Source organism: Giraffa tippelskirchi, chromosome 5 (assembly GCF_054371585.1).
Source record: "Giraffa tippelskirchi isolate mGirTip1 chromosome 5, T2T-mGirTip1v1.2.pri, whole genome shotgun sequence".
Lineage (NCBI taxonomy): Eukaryota > Metazoa > Chordata > Mammalia > Artiodactyla > Giraffidae > Giraffa > Giraffa tippelskirchi.
This window is the reverse complement of record NC_137279.1, coordinates 34,046,243-34,072,537: the sequence shown is the minus strand read 5'-3', so window position 1 is coordinate 34,072,537 and position 26,295 is coordinate 34,046,243. Positions and strand designations below refer to the sequence as shown.

Genomic DNA, 26,295 nt, shown 5'->3' with positions numbered 1-26,295 from the left:
ATAATGCAGAAGTAGGAAGATAATTTAGCCGCCACCACAGCCCCAAATTAAAACTCTTTTGGTCACACAATACCCATGGCAATAAGACTGACATCTCTAACATGCAAACTTAAACCTTTCAATGCCCACCCTCCCCTATTTTAGCACCGAGTCTGAACTTCAGTTCTATGATGACCTACAAGAACTTCTAGAACTAACACCCAAAAACGACGTCCTTTTCATCATAGAGAATGGGAATGCAAAAGTAGGAAGTCAAGTGATACCTGGAGTAACAGGCAAGTTTGGCCTCAGAGTACAAAATGAAGCAGGGCAAAGGCTAACAGAGTTCTGCCAAGAGAAAGCACTGGTCATAGCAAACACCCTCTTCCAACAACATGAGAAGATAATGCAATGGGATTATGACATGACTCTACACATGGACATCACCAGATGGTCAATACCAAAATTGGATTGATTATATTCTTTGCAGTCAAAGATGGAGAAGCTCTATACAGTCAGAAAAACAACACCAGGAGCTGACTGTGGCTCATATCATGAACTCCTTATTGCAAAATTCAGACTGAAATTGAAGAAAGTAGGGAAAACCACTAGACCATTCAGATATGACCTGAATCAAATCCTTTACGATTGAACAGTAGAAGTGACAAATAGATTAAAGGGACTAAATATGATAAACAGAGTGCCTGAAGAACTGTGGATGGAGGTTCACGACATTGTACAGGAGGCAGTGATCAAGACCATCCCCAAGAAAAAGAAATGCAAAAAGACAAAATGGTTGTCAGAGGAGGCCTTACAAATAGCTGAGAAAAGAAGAGAAGTAAAAGGCAAAGGAGAAAAGGAAAGATATATCCATCTGAATGCAGAGTTCCAAAGAATAGCAAGGAAAGATAAGAAAGCCTTCCTCAGTGACCACCGCAAAGAAATAGAGGAAAACAATAGAATGGGAAAGACAAGAGATCTTTTCAAGAAAATTAGAGATACCAAGGGAACATTTCATGCAAAGATGGGCACAATACAACAGAAGCGGTATGGACCTAACTGAAGCAGAAGATATTGAGAGGTGGCAAGAATACACAGAAGAACTATACAAAAAAGATCTTAATGAACCCAGATAACCACAGTGCTGTGATTACTCACCTAGAGCCAGACATCCTGGAATGTGAAGTCAAGTGGGTCTTAGGAAGCATCACTATGAACAACGCTAGTGGAGGTGATGGAATTCCAGTTGAGCTATTTCAAATCCTAAAAGATGATGCTGTGAAAGTGCTGCACTCAATATGCCAGCAAATTTGGAAACTCAGCAGTGGTCACAGGACTGGAAAAAGTCAGTTTTCATTCCAATCCCAAAGAAAGGCAATGCCACAGGATGTTCAAACGACCGCACAATTGCACTCATCTCACACGCTAGCAAAGTAATGCTCAAAAGTCTCCAAGTGAGGTTTCAGCAACACATGAACTGTGAACTTCCAGATGTTCAAGCTGGATTTAGAAAAAGCAGAGGAACCAGAGATCAAATTGCCAACATCCACTGGATCATCGAAAAAGCAACAGAGTTCCAGAAAAACATCTATTTCTGCTTCATGGACTACGCCAAAATCTTTGACTATGTGGATCACAACAAACTGTAGAAAATTCTTCAAGAGATGGGAATACCAGACCACCTGATCTGCCTCTTGAGAAATCTATGTGCAGGTCAAGAAGCAACAGTTAGAACCAGACATGGAACAACGACTGATTCCAAATTAGGAAAGGAGTAAGTCAAGGCTGTATACTGTCAACCTGCTTATTTAACTTATATGCAGAGTACCTCATATGAAATGCCAGGGTGGATGAATCACAAGCTGGAATCAAGATAGACAGGAGAAATATCAATAACCTCAGATATGCAGATGTCACCATCCTTATGGCAGAAAGCGAAAAGGAACTAAAAAGCCTCTTGATGAAAGTGAGAGAGTGAAAAAGTTGACTTAAAACTCAACATTCAGAAAACAAAGATCATGGCATCCAGTCCCATCACTTAATAGCAAACATATGGGGAAACAATGGAAACAGTGAGAGACTTTATTTGGAGGGGGGGGGCTCTAAAATCACTGCAGGTGGTGACTGCAGCCATGAAATTAAAAGACGCTTGCTCCTTGGAAGAAAAGCTATGACCAACCTAGACAGCATATTAAAAAGCAGAGACCTTACTTTGCCTACAAAGATCCATCTAGTCAAAGCTACGGTTTTTCCAGTAGTCATACATGGACGTGAGAGTTGGACCATAAAGAAAGCTGAGCACCGAAGAACTAATGCATTTGAACTGTGGTGTTGGAGAAGACTCTTGAGAGTCCCTTGGACTGCAAGGAGATCAGATCAGTCAATCCTAAAGGAAATCAGTCTTGAATATTCATTGGAAGGAAGGACCGATCTTAAGCTGAAGCTCCAATACTTTGGCTACCTGATGTGAAGAGCTGACTCATCGGAAAAGATCCTAATGCTGGGAAAGATTGAAGGCAGGAGGAGAAGGGGATGACAGAGGATGAGATGGTTGGATGGCACCACTGACATGATGGACATGAGTTTTGAGCAAGCTCCAGGAGCTGGTGATGGACAGGGAAGCCTGGCCTGCTGCAGTCCATGGGGTCGAAAAGAGTCAGACATGACTGAGTGACTGAACTGAACTGAACATCTAATGGCAGAAAGTGAAGAGGAACTAAAGAGTCTCTTGATGAGGGTGAAGGAAGAGAGTGAATAAGCTGGCTTAAAACTCAACATTCAAAAAACAAAGATTATGGTATCCAGTCCCATCACTTCATAGCAAATAGATGGAGAAATACTGGAAACAGGGACAAATTTTATCTTCTTGGGCTCCAAAATCATTGCAGACAGTGACTGCAGCCACAAAATTAAAAGACACTTGCTTCTTGGAAGAAAAGCTACGACAAACCTTGACAGCATTTTAAAAAGCAGAGACATCACTTTGCCAAAAAAGGTCCACATAGTGAAAGTTATAGTTTTTCCAGTAGTCGTGTATGGATCTGAGAGTTGGACCATAAAGAAGGCTGAGCACTGAAGAATTGATGCTTTCCAAGTGTGGTATTGGAGAAGTCTCTTGAGAATCCCTTGGACTGCAAGGAGTTCAAACCAGTCAATCCTAAGGGAAATCAACCCTGAATATTCACTGGAAGGACTGATGCTGAAGCTGAAGCTCCAGTACTTTGGCCACCTGATGCAAAGAGCTGACTCATTGGAAAAAGACCCTGATGCTGGGAAAGATTAAAGGCAAATGGAGAAGAGGATGACAGAGGATGAGATGGTTGGATGGAATCACTGACTCAATGGACATGGGTTTGAGCAAGCTCCGGGAGATGGTGAAGGACAGGACAGCCTGGAGGGCTGAAGTCCATGTGGTCGAAAGGAATCAGACATGACTTAGTGAGAACAACAACACATATTGAATCCTGATTGGGACCAGGCCATTATCTAAATACTTTTAGGTGTACAATCTTATTTATCTGAACAGTAACCCTACGGAGTAGGAAGCACTGTTAGCCCCAGCTTATAGCTAGTGACCGAGTGGGGATTCAAACTCATCCCTCCAAATAGACCCTTCATCACTACACCATTTTCCTTATTCTTCTTTTATCCTGAAGAAAAGAAAATATCTCTTACCAAGGAACCAACTTGGTAAAATCACACCAAGTTGGCCTTTTAAAAAATATTATTTTTATTTCTTTGGCTATTTCAGATCTTAGGGCTTCTCGGGTGGCAAAGTGGTAAAAAATCTGCCTGTCAGTGCAGGAGACCCAAGACACGTAGGTTTAATCCCTGGGTCAGGAATATCCCCTGAAGAAGGAAGTGGCAACCCGCCAAAGTATTCCTACCTGGAAAATTCCATGGACAGGGAAGACTGGTCCACAGGGTCGCAAAAGAATTGGCCATGACGGAGCACACACACAAGTACTGGCTACATACTGGCTTTGTAGGGTCTTACTTGTGGCTCGTGGGATCTTTAGTTGTGGCATGTAGGATCTTAGTTCCCTAACCAAGGATCGAACCCAGGCCTCCTGCACTGGAAGCATGGAGTCTTAGACACTGGACCTCCAGGGAAATCCCCATACCAAGTTATTTTAGAACTAAATCCAAAGAAGTAAACAGCTCTAAGTTTTCCTGCTTTCATATAATGATGTAACTTTCCATATAGGTTGCGTGTGCTGAACTGTTAGCTTGTGTCTATATAACCGTACCTCATCTATGTTGGTGGCAGTGAAGGAGTGAAATATATTTCTGAAATCTCTTAATGAAGAGCTGACATTAATATTTTTAATTAATTAATTAATTTGGCAAGGGGCTAGAGCACACCCTACTGGCCAGCTCATGGGAAATACAGTATTTACTTGGAAGAAAATGTCATGTTAAAATTTGAAGATAAAAATCAGATTAATGTTTCAAAGAAATTTGAAAAAAATTGTCTTATAAACATCTATACATTAATGTATCTATAGGACAATAAAAAAAGGTTTCAAGTTCTAGAAATAGGATAAAACAAAAAATATAATAACTGCCAATAGCATCAAATGTTTGTTAAGGGAGCATTAAATGAAAAAGCGGCCCAGTTAAAAGAAAACTATACAAACAGCCCTCCAAAACTCATACTAAGTAAAGACAGGTAAGCCCTGGCCCTAGCACTTAAACCAGTAGACAGATAAATTAAAACCAGCCTGTTTGGTCTTTTCCCAGGCTGAATATACTGCATAAATATATATATATATATATATATATATATATATATATTTAGGGGGAAAGCTAAGAAAGTGAAGTAATATCCTTCATTAATATCCCTGGAGAAAATGGAAGTTGTAAAGAAGATCTTTTTCTGTGCAACTTTTCAAATGACTGCTAAATTTGAAAGCTCCATGCAGACTTTGATTCGATGAGGCAATCCTCATGGGTGAATCTCAGCCCTTATCAGTGTGAGTGTCTAAAATAATCCACAAAGTTTATTGGAAATACAGTATAAATATATATATATATATATACATGTATATTTCCAATACATATATATGTGCATGTATCTATGTGTGTGTGTGTGTGCCCAGATGTTTCCAAAACATAAAGTGACAATGAAACAAATGACCTATACGAAATGCAATTCTTTTATTGTCATGTATTTTTTAGCTGCACACATCTATAAATTAGTTTTTTGAAAGTGCATATCTACATACATCATGAATAGAAAAGGCTCTAGGACCAAGCAGGTGATGCAGAAACTGTCTCACTTTAAAATATGTCTCTATAAACAAGTCAAAATACAAAAACATCTGTAATCAAGATGAATAAATGCCAAATTGTGATCCTCTTCTACAGGATTCAACAGAAACTCAGAAGGCTTGCAAGGCCCCTCTCTGGCACAATGTAAGCTTACACACAACTTGCGAGGATGATGGGAAAGGACAGACAGGAACAATGTCCTCAGGAAAGCAGAGACTGTGATCCTAAGATTTCTGAGCCAGAACCTCCCCCCGTTCTTACTCCAAGGACAGCTTCTTCTTACTCTGAAAGAATCACAAGTGCAAAGTGACAATCTGGGTCAATGTGATATAAGTCTAATATTTTAGATGCTATGTTTAGAATCTTTTATATTAAATAACATCAGATAATATAAATTCCTTGGGAGGTTACCTCAAAATTAGATGGATTCGGAGAGATGTGAAAAAATATTCTGACTTTAAATTTCTTCCTTACTGGAGATAATTTAAAACATGCTAGATTTAGTACAAAGAAGGTACTTTTTCCCCTAACCTCTAGACTAGTGTTCTAATCTGTGAAAAGTCACCAAATGATCACTTGATAAACACAAAAGGCTCATTTCAACTTGCTTAGCATTTTCCTTTTAAACTCTTCCCCAAATATTCCACAGTGTTATTGACATGCTAGTGCTATTACAAAATATCATTAATAGAGTCTTAGATAAAAGATTTGTGGGGTTAAGTCTTCTCATGTAATTCATCCACAGCTGAGAAAGTCATGTTATGTGAATATCATTATAAGCAAAATTCAGTAAGCCATCAGCTATAACTGGCTTTTCCTCCAAAATGAATAAATCAAAATGTTTATTTTGGGGAGGGGGATAAATCAGGAGTTTGGAACTAAAATATACACATTATATCTAAAATAGATTATAAACAAGAGCCTACTGTATAGCACAGGAAACTATACTCAATATCTTATAATAACCTATAATAGAAGAGAATGTAAGAAAAGAAAAAATTATACATATATATATAACTGAATCACTTCGTTGTATTTCGGAAACTAACACACTACATTGTAAGTTGACTCTATTTCAATAAAGAAAAAATTTTAAGATGTTTATTTTGCAAGTTTTAAATAGATCAGAAGAAAAAATTGGATTCATGAGGAATGACTCCTGTGATTTTGTTTTTTTTTCTATAATTTACCAAAACATTACCCCCTCATTTGGCTCCCAGCTCCCAACCCTATAGAGAGGATCCTGTTGATCTTCTTTCTCCAAAGAAGGGGTGTGTTTGATGGTTGCTCTAGTGATTATCACTGTTTAATGAATGGGAGAATGTAAAACTCACCAATAAGGCCAAAGCACAAATTACAGCTGTATTGTGGAGACTTGAAATAGTGCAACTAGGGTTCCTTTTGGGTGAAACCTGAGCTCAGCTAAGTCCCCATTCATTAAATGCTGGACTGTGAGGTCTGAAAAGATGTCCTCTGGCAAGTTCTCTTGCTGATCCCTTTTTTACACTGATAACAGTTGTATGGGTAAGCTGTAAACTTTAGTGAAACCAAAATGGGGGGGGGCAGAATTTGTGTAACTGTGAATCAAAAAACCTAGTTGATTCGGTAAGAAAGTTAGCGATTAGTTATGCCTAATTGCCATCATTTCCTAAAATAATACCAAATGGCAATAAGAAAACTTAACAGAAAGATGGAACAACTGAACTGTTGATAAGTAGCCTAGCCATGAAAATGACCCAAGAAAATGACCCAAAGGAGCCCATCAAAATGGGGGGATAGAGTTCTCTTGGCTAAATATCTTGCACATAAAAGAGTTTTGTTTTCTTGTTTTATCTTTTTTTTTTTTTTTTGGTGTTTAAGGCCTTGAATTCAAAATTAGGCCTTTGAATTAAATATAAAAGAAAGTAAGTAAATAACAGTGACGAGAAGGCAAATCATTTCATGCAGTGTAAAGTTAATAGTTAACCCGATAATGAGGTCGCAATCTCATTCCATATGTTAAACTACCCCAATTAAGCAGCGCTAAATGTCTAACTATTCGGCATTACTGCTGAAATGCAAAAAGGGCCTCTGCAGAGACCAAAGAGGTCAGCAGGAGGTCTCTGGCCTCTACTCAACAGAGTACCATTCAGGGGATTTGTTCTAGTTAAAACTGGAGGGTTTCTGTCTGTTTGCTTTTTTTCTTACTTTAGTTACTCTTGGTTTGTTATCATTTGTATTATTTATTTTACGGTTAAACTATAAGCCTAAGTTGCATCACTGGCGCCCTGAGAAACCTCCTCCCGCCGGCTCGCTGATGTTTTGTCCTTGGACATCACTGGCTGCCCTGATGCCAAGAGATGTTGAGGTCTGCGTGGGTCTATTAAGTAAACAAGAGATTGGAACTCAAGCGGACACCAGGTTGGGAGTGGGGGACACCTTCTGGAAGCCCGTGGGCGGCCCTACCCGGGTTAACTGCCAACCGGGCTTGGCCTGCATATGCAGACGTGTGGTCAGAGGAGAGATGGCCGGGCACCCTCACGAACGTGGCCTCGCTGACCCTCGCCGTCTCATACTGTGCCACTCTGCCCACGCTGTCCTCCGATGCCCCGCTCCGTCCTTTCTCGTCTTGCGCAGACCCTTGATGCGCAGCGCTGTCCCAACCACGCCTCGGCCCGCGGGCCTCGAGGTGAGCGCAAGTCCTGCAGGCGGGAGACGCGCCCCCCGCCTCCCCAGGCCGGCCCGCAGAGGCTCCGCTCGCCTCCCCGCGGTGCCCTCGGCCCACCCACGCGGCCCGCGGACAGAGGAAGAGAAAACCCTCCTCAGGGCTGCAAACGACGGAAACCCCGTGCGAGGCATGGCGCCGCCTTTGGTTCGGGCAGGAACCGCAGCCGAGGCCGGGCGGCCTGCACTCTTCAGAGGAAGATTCAGAGGAAGGAGTGCCCGGAGCCGGGCAGCGGCTGCCCGCATTCGGCAGAGCAGGGACGCCCGGGCCGCAGGAGGCCAAAAACACGTCCCTCAGGGGACAAAGACTGCTTCCCTGGCGAAAGGCCGCCCGACGCCGGTGGACCCCACCCGAGCACCTTGACCGCGACATCGCCCCTTTAAGCGGCTCGAGGCCGGGATTGGCTGCGCAGCGGAGGTGGGGCGGTGAGCGGCGACGTCACGGCCCCGCCCCCTTGCTATATAGTGAGGCGGCGGCGGTAGCGACGACGGCGACCGAGTGCGAGCTTGGAGTGCGAGCGGGAGCGAGCGGCTGCTGTGGGGCGAGGCGCCTGCGCGGTGTCGGGCCCTTGAGCCCGAGGCGCTGAGACAGCCGGGACGGACATGCGCGGGAGGGTGCCGTGGGGCAGCCGCGGCTCTGCTGGGGTAAGGGGCCTATGGGTCGGGGGCGGGAAGGGCGCCGCCGCGCCCCTCGGGACTCCGGGCGGCTCTCGATGCGGGGCGGGTCCCCGGGGCGCGGAGAGGGTCTGCCGGCGCAGAGTCTCCCGGGACGGAGGGAGGGGCCGGCCCGGCGCGCTGGAGACGCGCGGCTCCAGGAGCGGCGAGCCGGGGTCCTGCGGCCGCGGGTTGGCGGCGGCCTCGGGCTCTTTCCTCCTCTTCCCCGGGGCTGCGCGAGTCTGGTCCACACCGCGCGCACGCAGACTGGGTAGGAGAGCTGCTGGGGGCCGGGGTCGGCGCGGGTTCTGACCCGTGGTCCCACTGCTTGGTCTCGGCGACGACGGTCATCCCCAGTCGGTGTTCTTAATTCATCCGAGCAGCCCGGTGCCCTCCTCCTCCACCTCCCAGGAACGCGATTCTTTGCTAGAACGTCCTATAAATGCTGTCTCAAAAGAGAAGGAACTGCAGAATTGTGTTCGAAACGTGAATGCTTATTAGATATTTCGCCTGTGTGCGTGTGTGTATTTATATGTATATCGTAGTCTTGTACAAATTAGATGACTCTTTCACCAGGATTAGTACTGTATTGGTGCTTGCAAAGTCTTTATTAGGATTTCGTCATTGCTTGAAAGAAACCAGTCTCTTACCTGATAAAAAATATGAATAGATTGTTAGTCATAAACTTAAGTGCAGTCAGAATAGAGACTGTAGCTTTAAAAGAGATGTGTTGGTGACTTTAGGTACACCTGCAACACAGGTAGGGCAAGACTGGTTTCTAGGCAACTGTCAGGGGTGAAGAAAGGTGAGGTTAAAATGCTTTTTTTCCCCCTTCTCTTCTGGAGAACAAGTGTTCTGCAAAATTTCAAGCTTTTATAAATCTGTTAAGAATGCAGTGAGAATGCATTTGTTGAGAAGACTGAGGCATCTGATTAAGTTCACCATACATTGTCTTGCTTTCTTTTTTTAAACTGCATTTCTTTTTGTTTGTTTGTTTTTCCTTTTTATTTTCTTTTTTAAACCTCACTGGAATTATGTAGTTGTAAGTGAAGTTTTCCTTAAAGGCATTTTGGTACCCATTTCAGGAAATGACCAAATTTTGTTAAGACCGAAATGAAAGATACCACGTCCTTGTTAACAGGCTGACGGTGATTGGTTATCAATATGTTATCAATCAATCAGGCTTATTTGCAGATATTAGCAAATTTGAAGAGAACTACAAATTGGTTGTAGCATTGAGTTCATTGCCTTCATTTCAAACACAGAGGTTTCCTTTTCAGCTGTGTGTTCTTGTGGACACTCACTGGGACTAACAATATATAACCCAACAGATACTAGATTGTAAACTCCTTAAGGGCAGGAACCCTGCCTTGCACAGCTTCTGTCTTAGGCAGCTTTGCACATTAGTTGATTGATAAATAATTGCAGGAAAGCATATTTTACATTTTAAAATTCAGCAGGATTGCACCAGTCACTGATAAAGCTCAGAAAGCAAATCTGCTTTTTTTGAATGGCTGTTATGGAATGTCTGAATTATTCGTATTTTTGATAGATAGGGAGAACCAGCATTGTGATGCACTGGGTTTCCTACTTTTAGTTCACAGTGGACATTAGTCGCTCGTTCTGTGAGATTTAATTACAGTGTACATCTGAGTTTTTGTGTGGAAATAGCTCTTAACTGCCGCTCCTCGGAAGCCGAACCAGATAGTACTTCCCTTCTGCTGGTAGTAATGGTAGCTTTTAAAAGCAAGTCACCCAAATTACAGGTGCAGTCTAACATGCTGGAAACTGACCTGAATGTCTGCATACCATCAGGTTTCTTTAGAAAGATGAGCTGAGGAGAGGAAAGGTGGTGCCAAGGGTAATTCCAGGAATTTGAATGTCACAGGCTCCCTCTAGCAGAGGCACAACTCTTTTCTTGATCTAAATACAGTTGAATCAGTGCAGCAGCAGCAGGATTCCTGAAGCATCCTTTGGTGCTGCTGTTTGGTCACGCATTTTAAAAGCTGATGGATAACCCACCAGAGAAACGAAATCTCGTTGTGGCATTCTGGCATTATCCGCACAGCATAAACACATGCTTTGTAAAGATAGATAAAATTGGTGAGTTTCAGGGTTCTGAACCTAAGTGACTAGCTTCATACAGCACTTATTTTAAGGTAGGGGAAAGTTAGCATGGGATTCAGATTTCAGAAGAAGGAAAAAAAGAGTTATGCCATTTGGAGTCACTGCTGATACTTGAATCCAGTCCCTTGTACCATCAAATTGGGCAATATTACCAAAAGGCCATCGAATATATATTTTTTAAATATGGGCCTCTGGCTACATGAGTTAGCCCTTTTCAACTCCAGAGTGCCATGATTCCACAAAACATTACAGTCTTAACAGAGGACACAGTAGGAAGGTAAGGACAAGAAGATACTGTCCAAGAGCTCTTGTTAAATAAAGGCCCCCCCAGAATATGAATCTCGACAAGTCACAGGTTGTCTTTTTGAAGACACTGTTCCCCTCTGCATGAAATGCTCTCCTCCTGAGTCTTCTCATGGCTACCTTTTCTTCATCCTTTAGATTCGCATTTGAAAAATCACTCAAAAGAAGCCTGCCTTCACTGCCTGTGTGAATAGGTCCTCATCCCTCCTTATCCTCTTACTGTTCTGCATTTGGTCCCTTGGCAGTGACCACAATCTGAAACTGCGTGCCTCCCTGTTACCTCTCTCCTCGCTAGACTGGGCCTTCCTCAGGCAGTACCATGTCCCTTTCAATGAGCGTCGTATCTAGTCAAAAAGAGTAAGTATCTGGTAGCTATTTGTGAAAATATCAGTGAAACCCTGCCCTCTTAAGAACCCATGAGCTAAACACAGTAGCTGAGTTCAGTCTTGCTCTGCCCAATGGACCAGCGCTGGGGTCCTGTCCTGTGTATCAGTCTCCCCACCTGTAACCAAGAGGAGGAGAACCATGGCTGTCGCCTACGAAGCAGACACTCTAGAATGGAGAGGTGAGGAAAGTGTAGCGAGGAAGATACTGGGCCGTGCTGACCTTTAGCAGATAGGAGGATGCTTCACCTCACTTCACTCCCTCCTCTGCAAAATGGAGATCATGATCCCTGCCTCTTCTTACAGGGATGTTTTGGGGATCAAGTGGGATGACACGTTAGAAAGTGTTTTGTCATTTGTGGAACACTTTCCAAATACAAGGCATTCTATCATTATATTCTGGATCTTACAGTTGAGCCTAATTATAAGACTCTATTGTAATAATGCCCCACAGAGATCCAGGCAGGGAGTAGATTCAAAGGAGGCTCTCGGGGTATATGTTGTGACCCCTTTTTATGGGTGAAGACAGACCTGCGTTATTATCAAACGGATTATATGACGGCGGAGCGTCCCTGTGTCACTAAAGGTCGAGGGTCTCAAAGAACTGTTTGAGGTGGTCACAGAATAGATCAATACCTTAATCCCCCCTCTCCTTTTAGAGGATAGATAGGACAGAACTGCAAGTAATAACTCTAACTGGAGATTTGAGGGACAGGAGGTTAAATAGGAACTTTGACACACTAAAGGTTACCCAAGAAAAACTGTTCCCAGTCAACAGAGCCCCAGGACAGTCTGTCTGAGCCCCCCGGAAGACTTGGGCTCCATAGTGGCTCAGATCATCCGTCGGTGAGGTGTGTGGGAGAACCTGGCTCAAGCCTGGAGCCTGGGTCCCTCAGCTCTGTGCCTCCAGTTCCTTGTTTGTAAATGAGGGTAATCACAGGCACCTAGCTCCCAGGGCTGTGGATTAAATTAGGTAATACACATAAAGCACTTAGAACAATGCCCGTCAGATAAGCATCCAGGGAACTAGTGATTATGCTTGCTGGGTTTCTGTTCACTGTAACAATCCCAGGTTACCCACTGGGTGACTTAAACGCTCGTTAAGTAAATTTGAAGTCTGAAAGACACGCTTCCCATCATTAGACTATTGTGCTCATGGTCATTAAGATTTGAATAGAAATCCTGTATCTCCTACAATTGGAAACCTACCATGCACGTGTCTGAAAGGAATAATATTTTTCCCTCCAGTGTGTCTGTGTGTTCTGCTGATGCTAGCGGTGCTCTGTAGGGAAGGGACAAAGGACAAAAGCATCTGTTCCTGCCGCGGGGTGTTTCTGCTGTGTCACCAGGGCCGTGTGGGAGACGGCGGGAGTCCAGAGGCTGGCAGTGACCATGGAGTTGAATAAATAGGTTTTCCATTGGCTTGCCATTTCTTAAAATACTTAGCTAGAAAATATTCTGAATTATTGCTGAACTTAGATCATCCAGCTTTGAATGTGACAGAGTGAAGGTGAAGTATTCTCCTGGTTGCCTTGGTTTTTACCACCTACCAATGGGCTATTATGTACCAGGCCTGGAGCTTCAGGAGGACAAAATATGTCTATTCCCACCACACTGGGCCACTCACGTCTTGACAGAAACCACTGAGTTACGTTCCATGTTATTAACTTCGTTCAACACCCTTGTAAGTCATCTGGACATTCAGGGTGAAGCTGTTGATGCTTCCACAGAGCAGCCCCCACCTTGCGGCTCCCCCTCTTTTCCTCTCCCCTCCGCCCCCCTGCCAGATGACACCTGTTAAAATCCGAGCAACACCCTGAATTAGAGCCAGTGATTTTTGAAGAGCCTTCTGCTTTCAGTGAGTCAACTCAGACCACACAACACCATAGCAGTTGTGAACACGGAATGTGTTAAGTGAGGAGCAAATCAGTAAGTTTTCTCATATTCCTAATAAAAGTGAAAACCCTCTAGAACAGCCAGACTGAATGTTCAGTGCAGCTCGCTCAGCCATTAGTGCTGTAGACACTGATCACAGGAAAAATAGTGAAGTTTAGTTTGGTTTTCTTTTTCACTTTCCCAAAGGTGACTATTTTAGATATTTTCAGAATGAAAGATGAGTTAGTTTCTTTGGTAGAGGGGGAATCTAAAATCCTGGTATTTGTCACAGTCTGAAGTCTGTTTCTTTTTTCTCAAAATTTTGGCTCTAAATATAGTTACCTGATATCTCCCTGGATATGGAAATTGTTAGGGAGGTAATTGTTAAATGCAGCTGAGAAGACCATTTATCACCCTGAATAAACAGAAATCAGGTTCTTAAACCAGATTGAAAGAAGGAAATTACATCACACTTTTAAATAAGGAAGCACTGAGCAGAACTGGATGAGTCGTGTGACAAAAATGTGCCCCTCCCCCTCTCGTGGATTGCTTCTGAGATTTATTAATGAGATCTGTGGCCAGGTAAGCATATCTAGGTTACTGTCTTAAGGTAGCCTGGTTTTTTAAAGAACAGTATCAAAGAGGTTATCCTCAAACAAAAAGCATGTGATTTCACCTATTTAATAAAGAACGTGTAATGTGCTTTTGGGTGTACCCCCCCTTTTTTTTTTAGGAAAATGAACTTAAATTTGGCAGTAAAAACACAGTAGGTGCCTTATAATCCAGAAGAGAAGGTGACATTGTTTCTGTTGTTAGGAAGCCCCCACCTGATTGCTTTAAGCAAGCATGTAGTAACAGCTGCCAGTTTGGAAAGTTACAGTGTTAACCGTTTAAGCTTCTAATCTTTTTACTACCCAGTCTCAAAACCGTCTGCTTTGGGTTGCAAGAGCTTGAAAAAGGTGGACTGGGGCCTTGTTCCGGAGACCTTCAATGGCAGGCTGAGCGGCATGTATGGAGAAGCCTTTGAAGGTCTTTGAGCAGTGGAGGATTTAACCTTGAGCTTAGGTTAGGTCAGGGACAGAGATCCACCGTGTAGGGTGGATTGGGGATCTTCATAGCCAAGGCAGATTAGGACAGAAGGAAGATAGATTTGAGAAAAACAGCATAGAAATAAGCTCTGGCCCTTGGTGATTCAACCCATGTCTGCTGTGGCTCAGGATAAAAATGGTGCCTTTGGGAGACGTGTGATCTGCTTAGACCGTGAACTAGTTTGGGAAGGGAGTGTGGCAAGGGGGGTTTGGTTTGTGGAGTTCCAGATGCCAGGGGACCATCCAAGTAGAAAGGTAATCACCAGACAATAGGACATGCAAAGTGGAGGCTTGCGCCAGGGCTGGACCTGGGATTCAGGAGCTGTGATGCAGGGTTGAAGCCCTCAATGGGGATCAGAACTCAAGGCGGGGCCCGGGTTGTTAGAGAAAGTAAAGGGGCAACCTCAAGAAACAGATGGTTTTAGGGTTGTCTTCTGTTTTTCCTTGAATTAAAAAAAAATAAAAATTAAGCGATGTTAATAGGAAAAAGGAGTTCACGCCTGCCATTGGTATTGAACAGCATTTCGACCCTAAAAGGCTAAAGATTAGTCCACATATTTCAGAAGAGCTACCATACCCAAGATTATGGAGACCCTGGTCAGTGTGCTAGGCTGCCCAGATTCCCATCAGGTTTCGTGTTTTTGCATTTCATCACCCAGTGCCATCTTGGACTTGTAGATCCTGGTTTTCCCCAGGACGGGGGAGGGGGTATCTTTTTGCAGTTGTTTTCCTAATGAATGGTAAGGCAGAGCTCGTTTTTACACATGTAAGGGGACAAAATTCACATCACAGCAGCATCAGCTTAAGTTTCCTTGAGCCCCGCAGGCATTTCTTTTAACTCCGATGGATGGATCCACCACCCCCACTCCAAGGGGTACATATATTGAATGCTTCTAGAGTTTTTTGAGAGGCATAAAAAAATTCCAGGTGGTTCGATCCCACACCCGCAGTTTATTGCCTGGGGAACACCCACCCTGTAGAAGTTGGCTTCTGGACCCCGAGCAGGCTGCCTTCCTGGGAGTCCGCCGTGGGGAGTTATTCTCCAGAAGGAGAGAGAGAGCAGTGACACTGCGCGGAGCTCCCCGTGCGAGCCAGTGGGAGGTTTGGGCAGTTTCATAACACAGCCCATTCACAATTCCCCATTGAAATGTAGAGGCAGGTCACCTTCGATGAATGCACAAAGACACTATTGTGGTCACAAGCGAGCTGCCTCAGTGAACACAATTCTTTTTATACTAAAAAAAAAAAATTTTTTTTTCCCTTAAGAAAGCTAACAAGTAGGTGATAGAAACAATGACCGAAAAATAACTTTTTCTAGAACATATACAGAATGTTAAGGGACCATTGACACGGAGGGCCAGGATTTTGAGGCCATTTCAGCAGAGGCGATGGTTACACAATCACTCTGTTGAAAGCGAAGATTTAGATGGCATTAGGAGTCTGACACACAGTAATTACTGGTAGTTCTTGTTGGCCTGCAGACAGGTGGGGGCTGGGCCTCCACAGTCCCCTGCAGCACTTTCCTGTAATCTGGATGGGCGATCTTCAAACGTGTGCTTTCAAACCACTTAAATACCATATTCTTCTTCCTCTCTGGCCTTTCATTTTTCTATCACCGCAGATACGCTCCCTGTCGTCCTGCCAGCGCTTGTAGATCTCTTAGGAAGAGCCACTCTAAACCACCGGGCAGGGACAGAGAAGTGTCTAGCAAATCTTTTTCTAAAGCTTGTCTTTAAAATTTTTTTCTTAGAACTTAAACTGAATTCAAAGGAAGTAAAAACACATTTCGCTGTGTTCCTAATCTAAAAACCAACCCTCAAAAACAACAGAAAAGACCTCCCCTAAATAACTTAGATTTCTGAAATAATGGGTTTCCCCCCGCTCTTCTTTATCTTTAGAGACTGATGAAAGATAAAGTTTGACTATTAGAAATAATATTTTAAACCTATTAAGTCTCTGCCTAGTATATTCAAACAGCTGACTTTGGGAGAGTCAAAAAGCTAAGAAGTGGTAATTGGGCCCCCTGGTCCTTTGTCACTGAAACAGTACTGTCTCTACATTCCTTTTTACGAAAAAAAAAAAAAAAAAGAATATTTGCAGAGTGTTTTTTTAGACCCTTAACTTAAAAACAACTCTGTGCCTTACATATTGTATACCTTCAGTTGATATTGACAATACTAATAGTTTGATGGCGTTGTACAAACATACATTCAACAAACGTCTACTTACCCAGCACCTGCTCCTGTTCAGGTGGTGATAATTAATGACTGGGACACAGCTTCTTTCCTGAGCTCACAGTCTCATAGGGGGTGACAGATTGGTCCCTAAAACAGAACCCTGACCCGTGTGCCGCCTCCCTCCCTCATACCCGCACCCCGTCTCTCTCATACTCAGGTCACCCACAGTCCTCAGCGCAGCACCCAGCGCTCTCGGTTTGTGCAAACATGGTTGCTGAGAGGATGAGAAGGGATCATAATGTGTGTGTACACATCAGAGAAGGGGTCATTGTGACACAGAGGGTCGACAGGGGATGTTCTCAAGTTGTTCTAAGCAGATGTGAGTATCTGAAGAGGGGGCAGAGACGGGTGCTAATCATGAGTACACCTTGCCAGCGAATACAGGAAACTAAAGAGAGGCGGTGGGGACTGAGGGGAGAGGGAGGCTCCAGAAACGTGGCATCCGACTGGGGTTGGAGGGGTCTGAAGAGAGGGGCTGCAATATTAGGAGACATGGCACTGACTTGGCCTCTGTCACCAATACCTTGCAGCGAGGCAGCACATAAATTACTAGGCACTCCACCGGGGAGAATGCAGAGAATGCAGACCTCAGTTTGCCTTTAAAAGGGAGGAGGATGCTGTCCAGGCCTCTGCCTGAAGCCGGTCATCCTGCAGAACTTGATTTTTTTTACAGGAGAATGGGAGTGAGTGTCCTCTGTGCGTGAGGACTTCTCGATTCCTGCACAAGTAATGACTGGAGAATTTGTCTTCCCGGGGCCCATCCCCACCCGCCACCCCTGAAATACAGAATCTAAATAAGTGCTGGGCTTGTGGGGTCATCAGGTGACAGCTGTAGTCCCTCTGCTTCATCAAAGCGTCGGGTCTTAGTGAACAGTGGTGCTGCCATATTGAACACAGTAATTCCTGAAATACTTTTTTAGCTTGGGACAGGGTGGGGTGGGGCGGGGTGCAGGGAGTAGGGAATGAGCTCCACACTCAGCGCAACCACACACGGGCAGGTCGGTGTACTAGGAAGCTGGGGAGACGTCTGTGTGAGGCCTCTCTGTGTGCACCTGTCTGTTCCCCACACCCAACCCAAAGGTCTGCCCTGGCCCGAGACGGACTGTTTCTCATTGGCTAAAAACATCTCAAATCTTAGTATTTACCGCATGCATGCTAAGTCGCTTCGATCATATCCGAAATCATATCCGACTCTGCAACCTCGTGAAAAGTAAAACTCAGTAGTGTATGACGTGCTGCGGTCCATGGGGTCACAAGGAGTCGGACACAACTTGGTAACTGAAGAGCAGCAACAGCCAATGTAAACATGACTGGGTGGAAGTCTATAATCGGATGTTGCTGTTCCGCAGGCCCTGAAATTCTCTCCCCTCGAGTTCCTCGTGCTTTGGGATTGTTTACGCTGCTGTTAACCTCCTCTGTACCCCCCACCAGGGAATGAAAGCCACTGGTTGACCGTACGCACCCCTGGGCATCACAAGTCGGAAGACATCCCAGAATAAAGCACAATGTCCATGGCAGGAGTGGCTGCTCAGGAGATCAGAGTCCCGTTAAAAACTGGGTTCCTGCACGATGGCCAAGCCTTGGGGAGCCTGAAGGCCTGCTGGGGTGGCCACAGCGAGTTTGAGAAGTAAGTGCAGGACGTGGGGCTGCCAGAACCCCTGAGCGGGTGACGTTGGAGCTAGAGAGGGGACGCGGTTGCTACCTGTTTGTGACCCAGTTGTCCGTCCTTCCCTTTCAGCGGCTTTTTAAACATCGACCCCATAACCATGGCCTACAGTCTGAACTCGCGGGCGCAGGAGCAGCTAACCTCCATCGGTACGTGTCCAGAGCGTCCTGAGAACCCGGGTGCCCTCGGAGTGGGGAGAGGAGGCTGGCAGCCCTGAGGGAGCCTGTCCCCCAGTGCTGTTTTCTAAATGAGGAAGTGACCGAGGCCATTTCCGACAGCAGTCTGACCCCTAGTGGCAGCAGATCTTGAAGTAAGCATGTTCTTGTCAGGCTCTCTGTGGCTCAGCCGGAGTCACTGGGTCTCTGTATGGAGGCATGAAGCCACCCCAGCCAGGAGACACACTGAACTCTCCGGGACTTTGGACACGAACTCTCTTCTTCCTTACTGCCTTCGAACACTTATTTGAAAGTAACAGCATAGTACAATTACTGACAGAAACTTAGACGAATGTGTATATCATCAGCCCTTCTAGTGTGAACATCACGTCCCTTAGATTTTTGCCAAGGGCTGCCTGTCACATCGCAGGCGAGTCCACCGGTGTTGGGTATTGCGGTGGGCCGGGTAAGGCCTCATCTTATCTCAGGCCTGCCCTGCATGTCCTGGGTGGCCCGTCTTGCAAATGGCCAGGTTGGTGTGGCCTGGCTCTCCAAATTACATGCTGCTCACCTTCCGTGGACTTCGCGCATGTCACAGAACCTGTCTGGGGCGTGTGGGTGTGCGCTGCGCACATGGCCAAGATGATGGAAGAGATAATTTGTTCTTTGAACCAGATCAGGTGCCTCCAGATCCCCACCTCCAGGCCCTTGATTACACCCGCGGCAGTTGCCTGGCTGTGCTCAGCGTTCCAGCAGCTGGTGTTTCACCACGAGTGACCCAGCCGAAGGCGACAGGAATGCGGGCTGCTGGAGTGGGGTCTGGTCCCCCCCCGTGGGGAGAGCACAGGCCATCCTCCATAACCTCTCGTTTCCTTCCAGGGCACACCTCCAGATCCACCCCGATGAGCAGCAGCCACTGTGCAGAGCATGGCCCCCCTCCGAAGTCCCGCCTGCCTCCCCTCATCATCCCCCCGAGTGAAGGCTGGGGGCAGCAGGAGGAGGACCGGGTGGCATGTGGACTGAAAAAGCTGGCAGTGAACGGGGTCTGTGCTGCCACACCCCCGCTAACCCCCGTCAAGAGTCCCCTGTCCCTCTTCTCCAGCACAGCGCCCTGCGAGCGGGGCTCCCGGCCCCTGCCGCCACTGCCCATCTCCGAGGACCTCGCCCTGGATGAGACGGACTGCGAGGTAGAGTTCCTCACCAGCTCAGACACGGACTTCCTTCTGGAAGACTGCGGGCTCTCCGACTTCAGAGCCGACGGCCCCGGCAGGCGCAGCTTCCGAGGGTGCGGACAGATCAACTATGCCTATTTTGACACCCCAACCGTCTCCGCCGTGGATCTCAGCCAGGAGCCTGACCAGGTGGCTGGGGTGTCGAGTGCCAACCCCCCTCCGCCTCAGGCCCACCGGAGACTGAGGAGGTCTCACTCAGGCCCTGCAGGGTCCTTCAACAAGCCAGCCATCAGGATCTCCAGCTCCGTGCATAGGGCTTCTCCCAATTCCGACGACGACAAGCCCGAAGTTCCCCCTCGGGTCCCCATCCCTCCCCGGCCGGCCAAGCCAGACTACAGAAGGTGGTCGGCCGAGGTCACCTCCAGCACCTATAGCGATGAGGACAGGCCCCCCAAAGTCCCACCGAGAGAGCCCTTGTCCCGGAGCAACTCCCGCACCCCAAGCCCCAAAAGCCTCCCATCTTACCTCAACGGGGTCATGCCCCCCACGCAGAGCTTTGCCCCCGACCCCAAGTACGTGAGCAGCAAGGCCCTGCAGAGACAGCACAGCGACGGGGCTGCCGGCAAGGCGCCCTGCATCCTGCCCATCATTGAAAATGGGAAGAAGGTGAGCTCCACGCACTACTACCTGCTCCCTGAGAGGCCACCCTACCTGGACAGATTTGAAAAATTTTTTAGGGAAGCAGAAGAATCACATGGGAACACCCCCGTTCACCCCCTCCTGGCCAATGGCAGTATCTCTTCAGCCCCAGAAAAGCTGGACTTAAAGCCACGAGTGGACCTGGGAGGCCATGTGAAGCGCAAACATTTCTCCTATGTGGTTTCTCCTTAGACCCTGGAGTCCCAGCTCAGCAGAGGTGCCACGGGAGCAAGTGGTTTTGTCGCAGTTCCCCAGACCCGTCAAGGTTCCCCAGGAAAATAGTCCAGATCACAGGATCAGAGAGTCGAACTCTCCGTCTGAACGGGAAGGGCTTAGAGAGTCGGGAGGTGCTGAGGTGCTGAGCATCCCTGACCGTGTGAGCGTCAGAGAAAAGTTTGCTCAAGCCTGTCATTTAAAGATGCGATGCAGGGAGGAAGGACAAGGGACACGCATGTGTGTGCATGTTAGACGCCTGCATCTACACTTGTGGTAAAATCATAGATTCTAGTTGCAAGTTAACCCAGTAGTTCCTGTCTTAGAGTAATATATATTTAGAACAATAAAAACTCAAGCTGGAGGATGGCTCCTGAGAGACTGAAAATTGAGCAAATGGGAGAGAATACAGTATTGTTTAGCTCAGAATCATAAAATATTTTATATATATATTATTATTTTTTTGCATAATGTTGAAGATTGCCAGCTCTGAGGCCTGCCTGTTCTGTTTTGTTTCATTTATTTTTACAAGCAGTTTTTCCATGGAGGGCAGGCCATACATTCTTTCCGTGACTTCACATGCCTGGTATAAGTCGTCCTGAGACCTAAATCCTGTAGGTCTTGCTGGAGGGATGGCAGCGCGTTTGGTACCATATTCTTCCCTGTCCGGGTCTCATGAAAAATGGGAAGGTAACAGAATAAGTCATTTTTCCTTACCATTCCTTCTCTGTTCCACCCACCCCCAGGAAACGCAGGACACAAGGGGAAAAGCAAACTCTTGGCCAGTGTTGAGGATGTTAGTGGAAGCAATAATGAAACAGTCAGCTGTTGGGTTGAGAGTATCTGTGTGGAGATGTGTGTTGTGGGTTTCTTTTTTTTTTTTCCCTCCCCTATTTTAGTTGCATATGAATAAACAAATACAACACAAGCTGGCCTTGTGTTGCTGGTTCCTCTTCAGTATTTCCTGGGGATTATTTGCTTTCTAAGTAAAACCCTTCTGACCAACAGCCCAGTATGTCTTAAGACCGGAGGTCACATCATCTACTTTGGAAATTCTCACGGCAGGCTGCTCCGCTCAGATCTGGTGGGACACAGAGCTCGTGTTCCACTTTCATATGCTTCGCTGTATTTATCTTGTGTAGAGCAGCACAGAAGAGATGGTGCTCATTAACAGAAGTACCTTACTACAATGTTCTCCACATTAAACAAGCTGTTTACAGTTTAAACTGCTGAGTGATATTATTTGAGCTATTTAAAGCTTATATTTTAGTATGAACTAAATGAAGGTTAAAACATGCTTTAGAAAAAGGCACTGATTTCTGCATTTATGTGTACAGTATTGGACAAAGGATTTTATTCATTTTTTGTTGCATTATTTTGAATATTGTCTTTTCATTTTAATAAAGTTATAATACTTATTTATGACACCATTAATAATGTTTCTTGCCTACACTCTTATACAGTTTTGTGTCTTGAGTAATATGACAGACAACGTGACCACTTTTAAGCACAAAGGAAGATGTTGTACAGCCTAACATACACTTAAAATTTACCATCATTCCCTAAAATGACAAATAATTTGAGCAATTTAGATTTAAGTAGTATACAGACAACAGCAAAAATAAGCTGTTTGTATTTACCTGTAACAATTAAAAGGGTCCTTTTGAATTGATGCTGGTATGTTGCCATGGAAACAGTTTCCATGTGGGGAGGGATGTCCCCATCAAATGCGCTGTAACAGGAAGGAACCGGGTCTGAGGTGGACGTGACATGTCTCATCTTCGGCTTGAGGACTAGGTCTGGATTGCCCTGGGTCCTTTGGAAGGCCCTGCTTTTTGCTTGACCTGAGGCCCCCAAAGGAAGTATAGCCTGCCCTGGCCTCTCAGAGTCACAGTTTTGGGAAGTAGGAGGAAACAGGGATGCTGTTGGGGAGGGCACCCTTGCGTCCAGTGTCACTCGCCTAGTTCTCTTTGCTTTCCTCTGCCCTCCAGCTTCCCACATGACAGCAAAGCTTCCGTGACATTGACTGCATCCTCACCTGTACTCAGTTCCTGCCAGGGTCAAGAGTGAGGATTCAACACAGACAATCTGGGCTAAAAGTCCAGCTTGGGCTCTTCCTAATGACCCACTGGGCGCATTCTTCAAAATCAGTACCTCGGTTTTCTCATTGGCAAAGTTAGTTGGGGGGCGGGGGGTGGTACCTACGGGAATTACCTATGACAATTACATGTAAACCAGTAATGCACACAGTGAGGGCCTGGTCTGTGAGTTGATTTTGTGCTTCTCTGTTGCTCACCCTAAGCCCACAAGTTGGGCATTATTTCTGGCATTTAACAGATGAAGAAATGGACTTGAGTTCATTTATCAGACATTCGTTGAGTAACTACATCCTTGCAACACACACCCAGGAATTTGAAGCAGTACGTAATGACCATTTGTGATAAACCCTAGGAAGGCGTTAACGGTGGTGGTGACAGGATGACAAAGCACCCCCTCCCCTCACTGCATCCCCCAAGGTGATAGGGTCTGAAGGGGTAGAATCTGAGCTGAAGGAGGCAGAGTGAACAGGGAGGGACAGGAGAGGAGACACTGAGTCCAGAGGAGAACTGGGTGTTTTCCAGAGGCCAGAAGTTATACAGTGAGATGGACAATGGGAAAGGGTGGTGGGTACCACCCAGAGGTCCAAGTAGAGGATGGATGGGGTAGGATGTGTTTTCAGAAGGCCAGTCGTATGGAGAACAGATTGGAAACAAAGAGACTTCAGGACAGATGCTGTCAGAACTGAGATCCGAGTGTTGGACAGTGGGAAAGAAGAAAAACTGGCTTTGAAGATAATACTTCAAGGTAGAAACAGCAGGCTGGGGACCTCAGGTGGGAGGCAGTCCCAGGTATGTGGCCTGGGCTGCCATAAGTATCCCCCAGCTTTCTGCACTGCCTTTTCTTTGTACAGTGGTCAAGTTGTTTAGTCCCTAAATCATGTCTGACTCTTTCGCAATCCCATGAACTGAAGCCCACCAGGCTCCTCTGTCCATGGGATTCTCCAAGCAAGAATACTGGAGTGGGTAGCCATTTCTTTCTCCAGGGAATATTCCCAACCCAGGGATGGAGCGCATGTCTCCTTCGTTGGCAGGCAGATTCTTTACTGCTAAGCCTCCTGGGAAGACCACTGTGGTCAAGACAATCTTTAATTCATTGCGTATTTGCTTCCTTCTTCACCTTTGGGTTTTTCCTTGATTTTGCAAGAATATTATCTTTTTTTTTTTTTTGGTGAGGGGCGGGCTGCGTTGGGTCTTCATTGTGGTGTGCAGACTTCATTAGTTGCAGCCCACAAGCTCAGTTGCCCTGGGACATGGGGGATCTTAGTTCCCCGACCAGGGATTGAACCTGTGTCCCTGCATTAGAAGGCGGATTCTTAACCACTGGACTACCAGGGAAGTCCTGCAAAAAAATTATCTTTTCCTATTTCTTCTTGGCCATTGCCACTAGCAACCAGAATGCTATCCATTTGCCAACTCAGTCCTTGGCCAGCACACAGAGCAGAGGGAATGCTAAGCACTCCCCTGGCCTAGGACAGCCCTGGGCCTGCTCTCTCAGTGTTGATAAGGCCATTATGTCGAGGAAACGGCCACTCTTAGCAGCCACTGAACGCACTGTTGAGGTCTCTCTTAAAGACAGGTCATACCCAGTAACAAAGCTCTGGCTTTAAGTCAGGAAATGCAGGCGCCTCTCAGCCTCTCACAGTCTCTGTTCCCCATCCATGGGAGACCACGGCAGAGCAGGGCCCAGCCCTATAAAAAATAGAAGGAATTTATTATTAGGGATTGTTTCATGGTAGAAAACAGAAGCTAAGTTCAAGAGGACTCATTTGTAAGTCAACCCCAAATCTGAATGATATTAAATTCAAAGTCTCTCTAGGCTGCAACAGTTGAATATGCATTGACAATCTCACAAAATTCCACATTCTAATGAAGTTTAGCCTGGTTTATATGTTGTTTATTTTCTCCTTAGGTCTCAAGGGCTGTCTTAACTATGTCATGAAAAAATTAAGAGGATGTTTATTCAATGCTAGGTCCCTGAGTCAAAACAAGAAAGCTGTGATTTTTCTAGAGCAATTCATAGAAAAGAGAACTACATCCTCCCACTGGTTCAAGAATCAAAATATTTATTATGCTCTTCTCTATTTTCGTTCTCCCTTTTTTTGGCTGCACTTCTAGGTGTATGAGATCTTATTTCCCAGACCAGACATCAAACCCATGCCCTCTACAGTGGAAGTACGGAATCTTAACTACAGGACTTCCAGGGCAGTCCCAGGAATTTAGTTCTTAATTTCATCACATAATCTATTATTTTAGGGTACATGGAGACTTTTTCTCAAAAATAAGCTCCAGGTTATTTCATATATAGCTTTTCTTTCTTTTTTTTTTTTAACTTTCATTTTGAGATTAATTATAGATTCTAAAGTTTCAAAAACAGTACAGAGAGGTCCCCTGGACCCATTACCCAGATTCTCCAACAATAAGATATAATCATCGTCCATTATCAAAACCAGGAAAGTGAAGACTTCTAGTGGTCCAGTGGCTAAGACACTTCCACGGCAAGAGGCGTGGGTTCAATTCTTGGTCGGGGAGTTCCAGGGTACGGCCAAAAATAACCCCAGGAAGCTGACTATATTGTCACAGCATGCATAATACAGTATTTTATTTAGCAATAGTTACATCAAAATAGACTTAGGTACTACTTTTAAAAATTAACTTAGAAATTCGTTCCGTCATTCTGTTAGGCATTTTGTGGAAAGCTAATAAAGCTTTAAAAATATGTTACCTTGTAAAAATTTCTACATTTTGGTAATGGTAGTTGAGAAGATAGAACTGACTCATGTTCATTTTGATCTGCCAAGATTTTCTGCAAGATTAATTTTCATTAACTCGAGTAAAGATATTACTTCAAACTTTGAGGATTCATGAATGATTTTTCCTTTAAAGGCCTTCAGATAGACAGAGACTTAATGTTCCATATCTTTGAATCTGAACCTGAGACAAACCAGGAGGCACACTGTGAATTTCTAAACCAGTCCTAAAACTTGAGGGGTAGGTGTATGAATTCTTGTTCTTGAGAAAGTAAGTTTAGGTCAAACTAAAACACACTCAGAGACTAGTTTGCTTTGAAGACTAGGCCATTTGACAAATGTTCTGACCCTTCTCCTTACCACATTCAAACCTTACACCTTTTAAGAGAAGTTTTGGAGTTTTATTTGGAAAAAGTAGAGAGAAGTGAGAACAAGGTAGAGGGTTCAAGTCCATTCAAAGTTGGCTGCCCCTCCTTTTATCAAGACTAAGTGAGAGGCTTCCCTGGTGGTCCAGTAGTTAAGAATCCACCTGCCAATGCAGGAGACACAGGTTCGAGCCGTGGTCTAGGAAGACCCTACATGCCTTGGGGCAACTAAGCCTGTGCACCACAACTGCTGAGCCCACACGCTCTAGGGCCTGTGTTCCACAATGAGAAGCCTCGTACCGCATCTAGAGAGTAGCCCCTGCTCATCTTAACTAGTGAAAGCCCTTGCGCAGCAACGAAGACCCAAATAAATAAATGATTTTTTTTTTTTAAACAGCTCAGGGAATGAAAAAAAAAAATAATAGAGTGAAATAATGTAACTCAAGCATGTGTAAAGCAATCTGAGGGTGTGAATTTTCATGCTTGCTTTTCACTTGCATGTATCAAATTTCAAGGTACTTCTTCCTCAGCCACCCAGATCTGTGACTAGAGCGTG

At 45.4% G+C, this 26,295-nt stretch overlaps 2 protein-coding genes and 1 long non-coding RNA gene across 16 annotated transcripts; 1 reads left to right on the top strand and 2 right to left on the bottom strand.

Moving 5' to 3' along the window:
• Positions 1-5,115: 5,115 nt before the first annotated feature.
• On the bottom strand, positions 5,116-8,329 carry LOC145506277 (uncharacterized). Its single transcript, XM_081490467.1, has 2 exons — positions 7,699-8,329; positions 5,116-5,537 (listed from the first exon to the last, which is right to left on the bottom strand). The coding sequence occupies exons 1-2, from the start codon at positions 8,327-8,329 to the stop codon at positions 5,533-5,535; spliced, it is 636 nt and encodes a 211-aa protein (XP_081346593.1). The 3' UTR covers positions 5,116-5,532.
• Positions 8,330-8,399: 70 nt separating this feature from the next.
• Positions 8,400-21,958, top strand: ERRFI1 (ERBB receptor feedback inhibitor 1). 14 transcript variants are annotated; one of them, XM_081490457.1, is made up of 7 exons: positions 8,421-8,601; positions 11,179-11,397; positions 16,781-16,942; positions 18,055-18,250; positions 18,362-18,438; positions 19,324-20,282; positions 20,508-20,910. In XM_081490457.1, exons 4-7 carry the CDS (start codon positions 18,129-18,131, stop codon positions 20,595-20,597), a joined length of 1,248 nt encoding a protein of 415 aa, XP_081346583.1. In that variant the 5' UTR covers positions 8,421-8,601; positions 11,179-11,397; positions 16,781-16,942; positions 18,055-18,128; the 3' UTR covers positions 20,598-20,910. The 14 variants fall into 14 exon arrangements, 10 of the variants coding, with proteins under 10 accessions (XP_081346580.1, XP_081346582.1, XP_081346577.1 ...); XR_014053665.1 differs by lacking the exons at positions 8,421-8,601; positions 11,179-11,397; positions 16,781-16,942; positions 20,508-20,910 and adding exons at positions 16,949-17,024; positions 17,297-17,519; positions 21,064-21,218; positions 21,537-21,754; XR_014053663.1 differs by lacking the exons at positions 11,179-11,397; positions 16,781-16,942; positions 20,508-20,910 and adding exons at positions 21,064-21,218; positions 21,537-21,754 and having other exon boundaries at positions 8,400-8,601.
• Positions 15,318-16,826, bottom strand: LOC145506272 (uncharacterized). The gene is made up of 2 exons (XR_014053680.1): positions 16,616-16,826; positions 15,318-16,060 (listed from the first exon to the last, which is right to left on the bottom strand). It is a non-coding gene; the product is annotated as an uncharacterized LOC145506272 (long non-coding RNA).
• Positions 21,959-26,295: the final 4,337 nt, after the last annotated feature.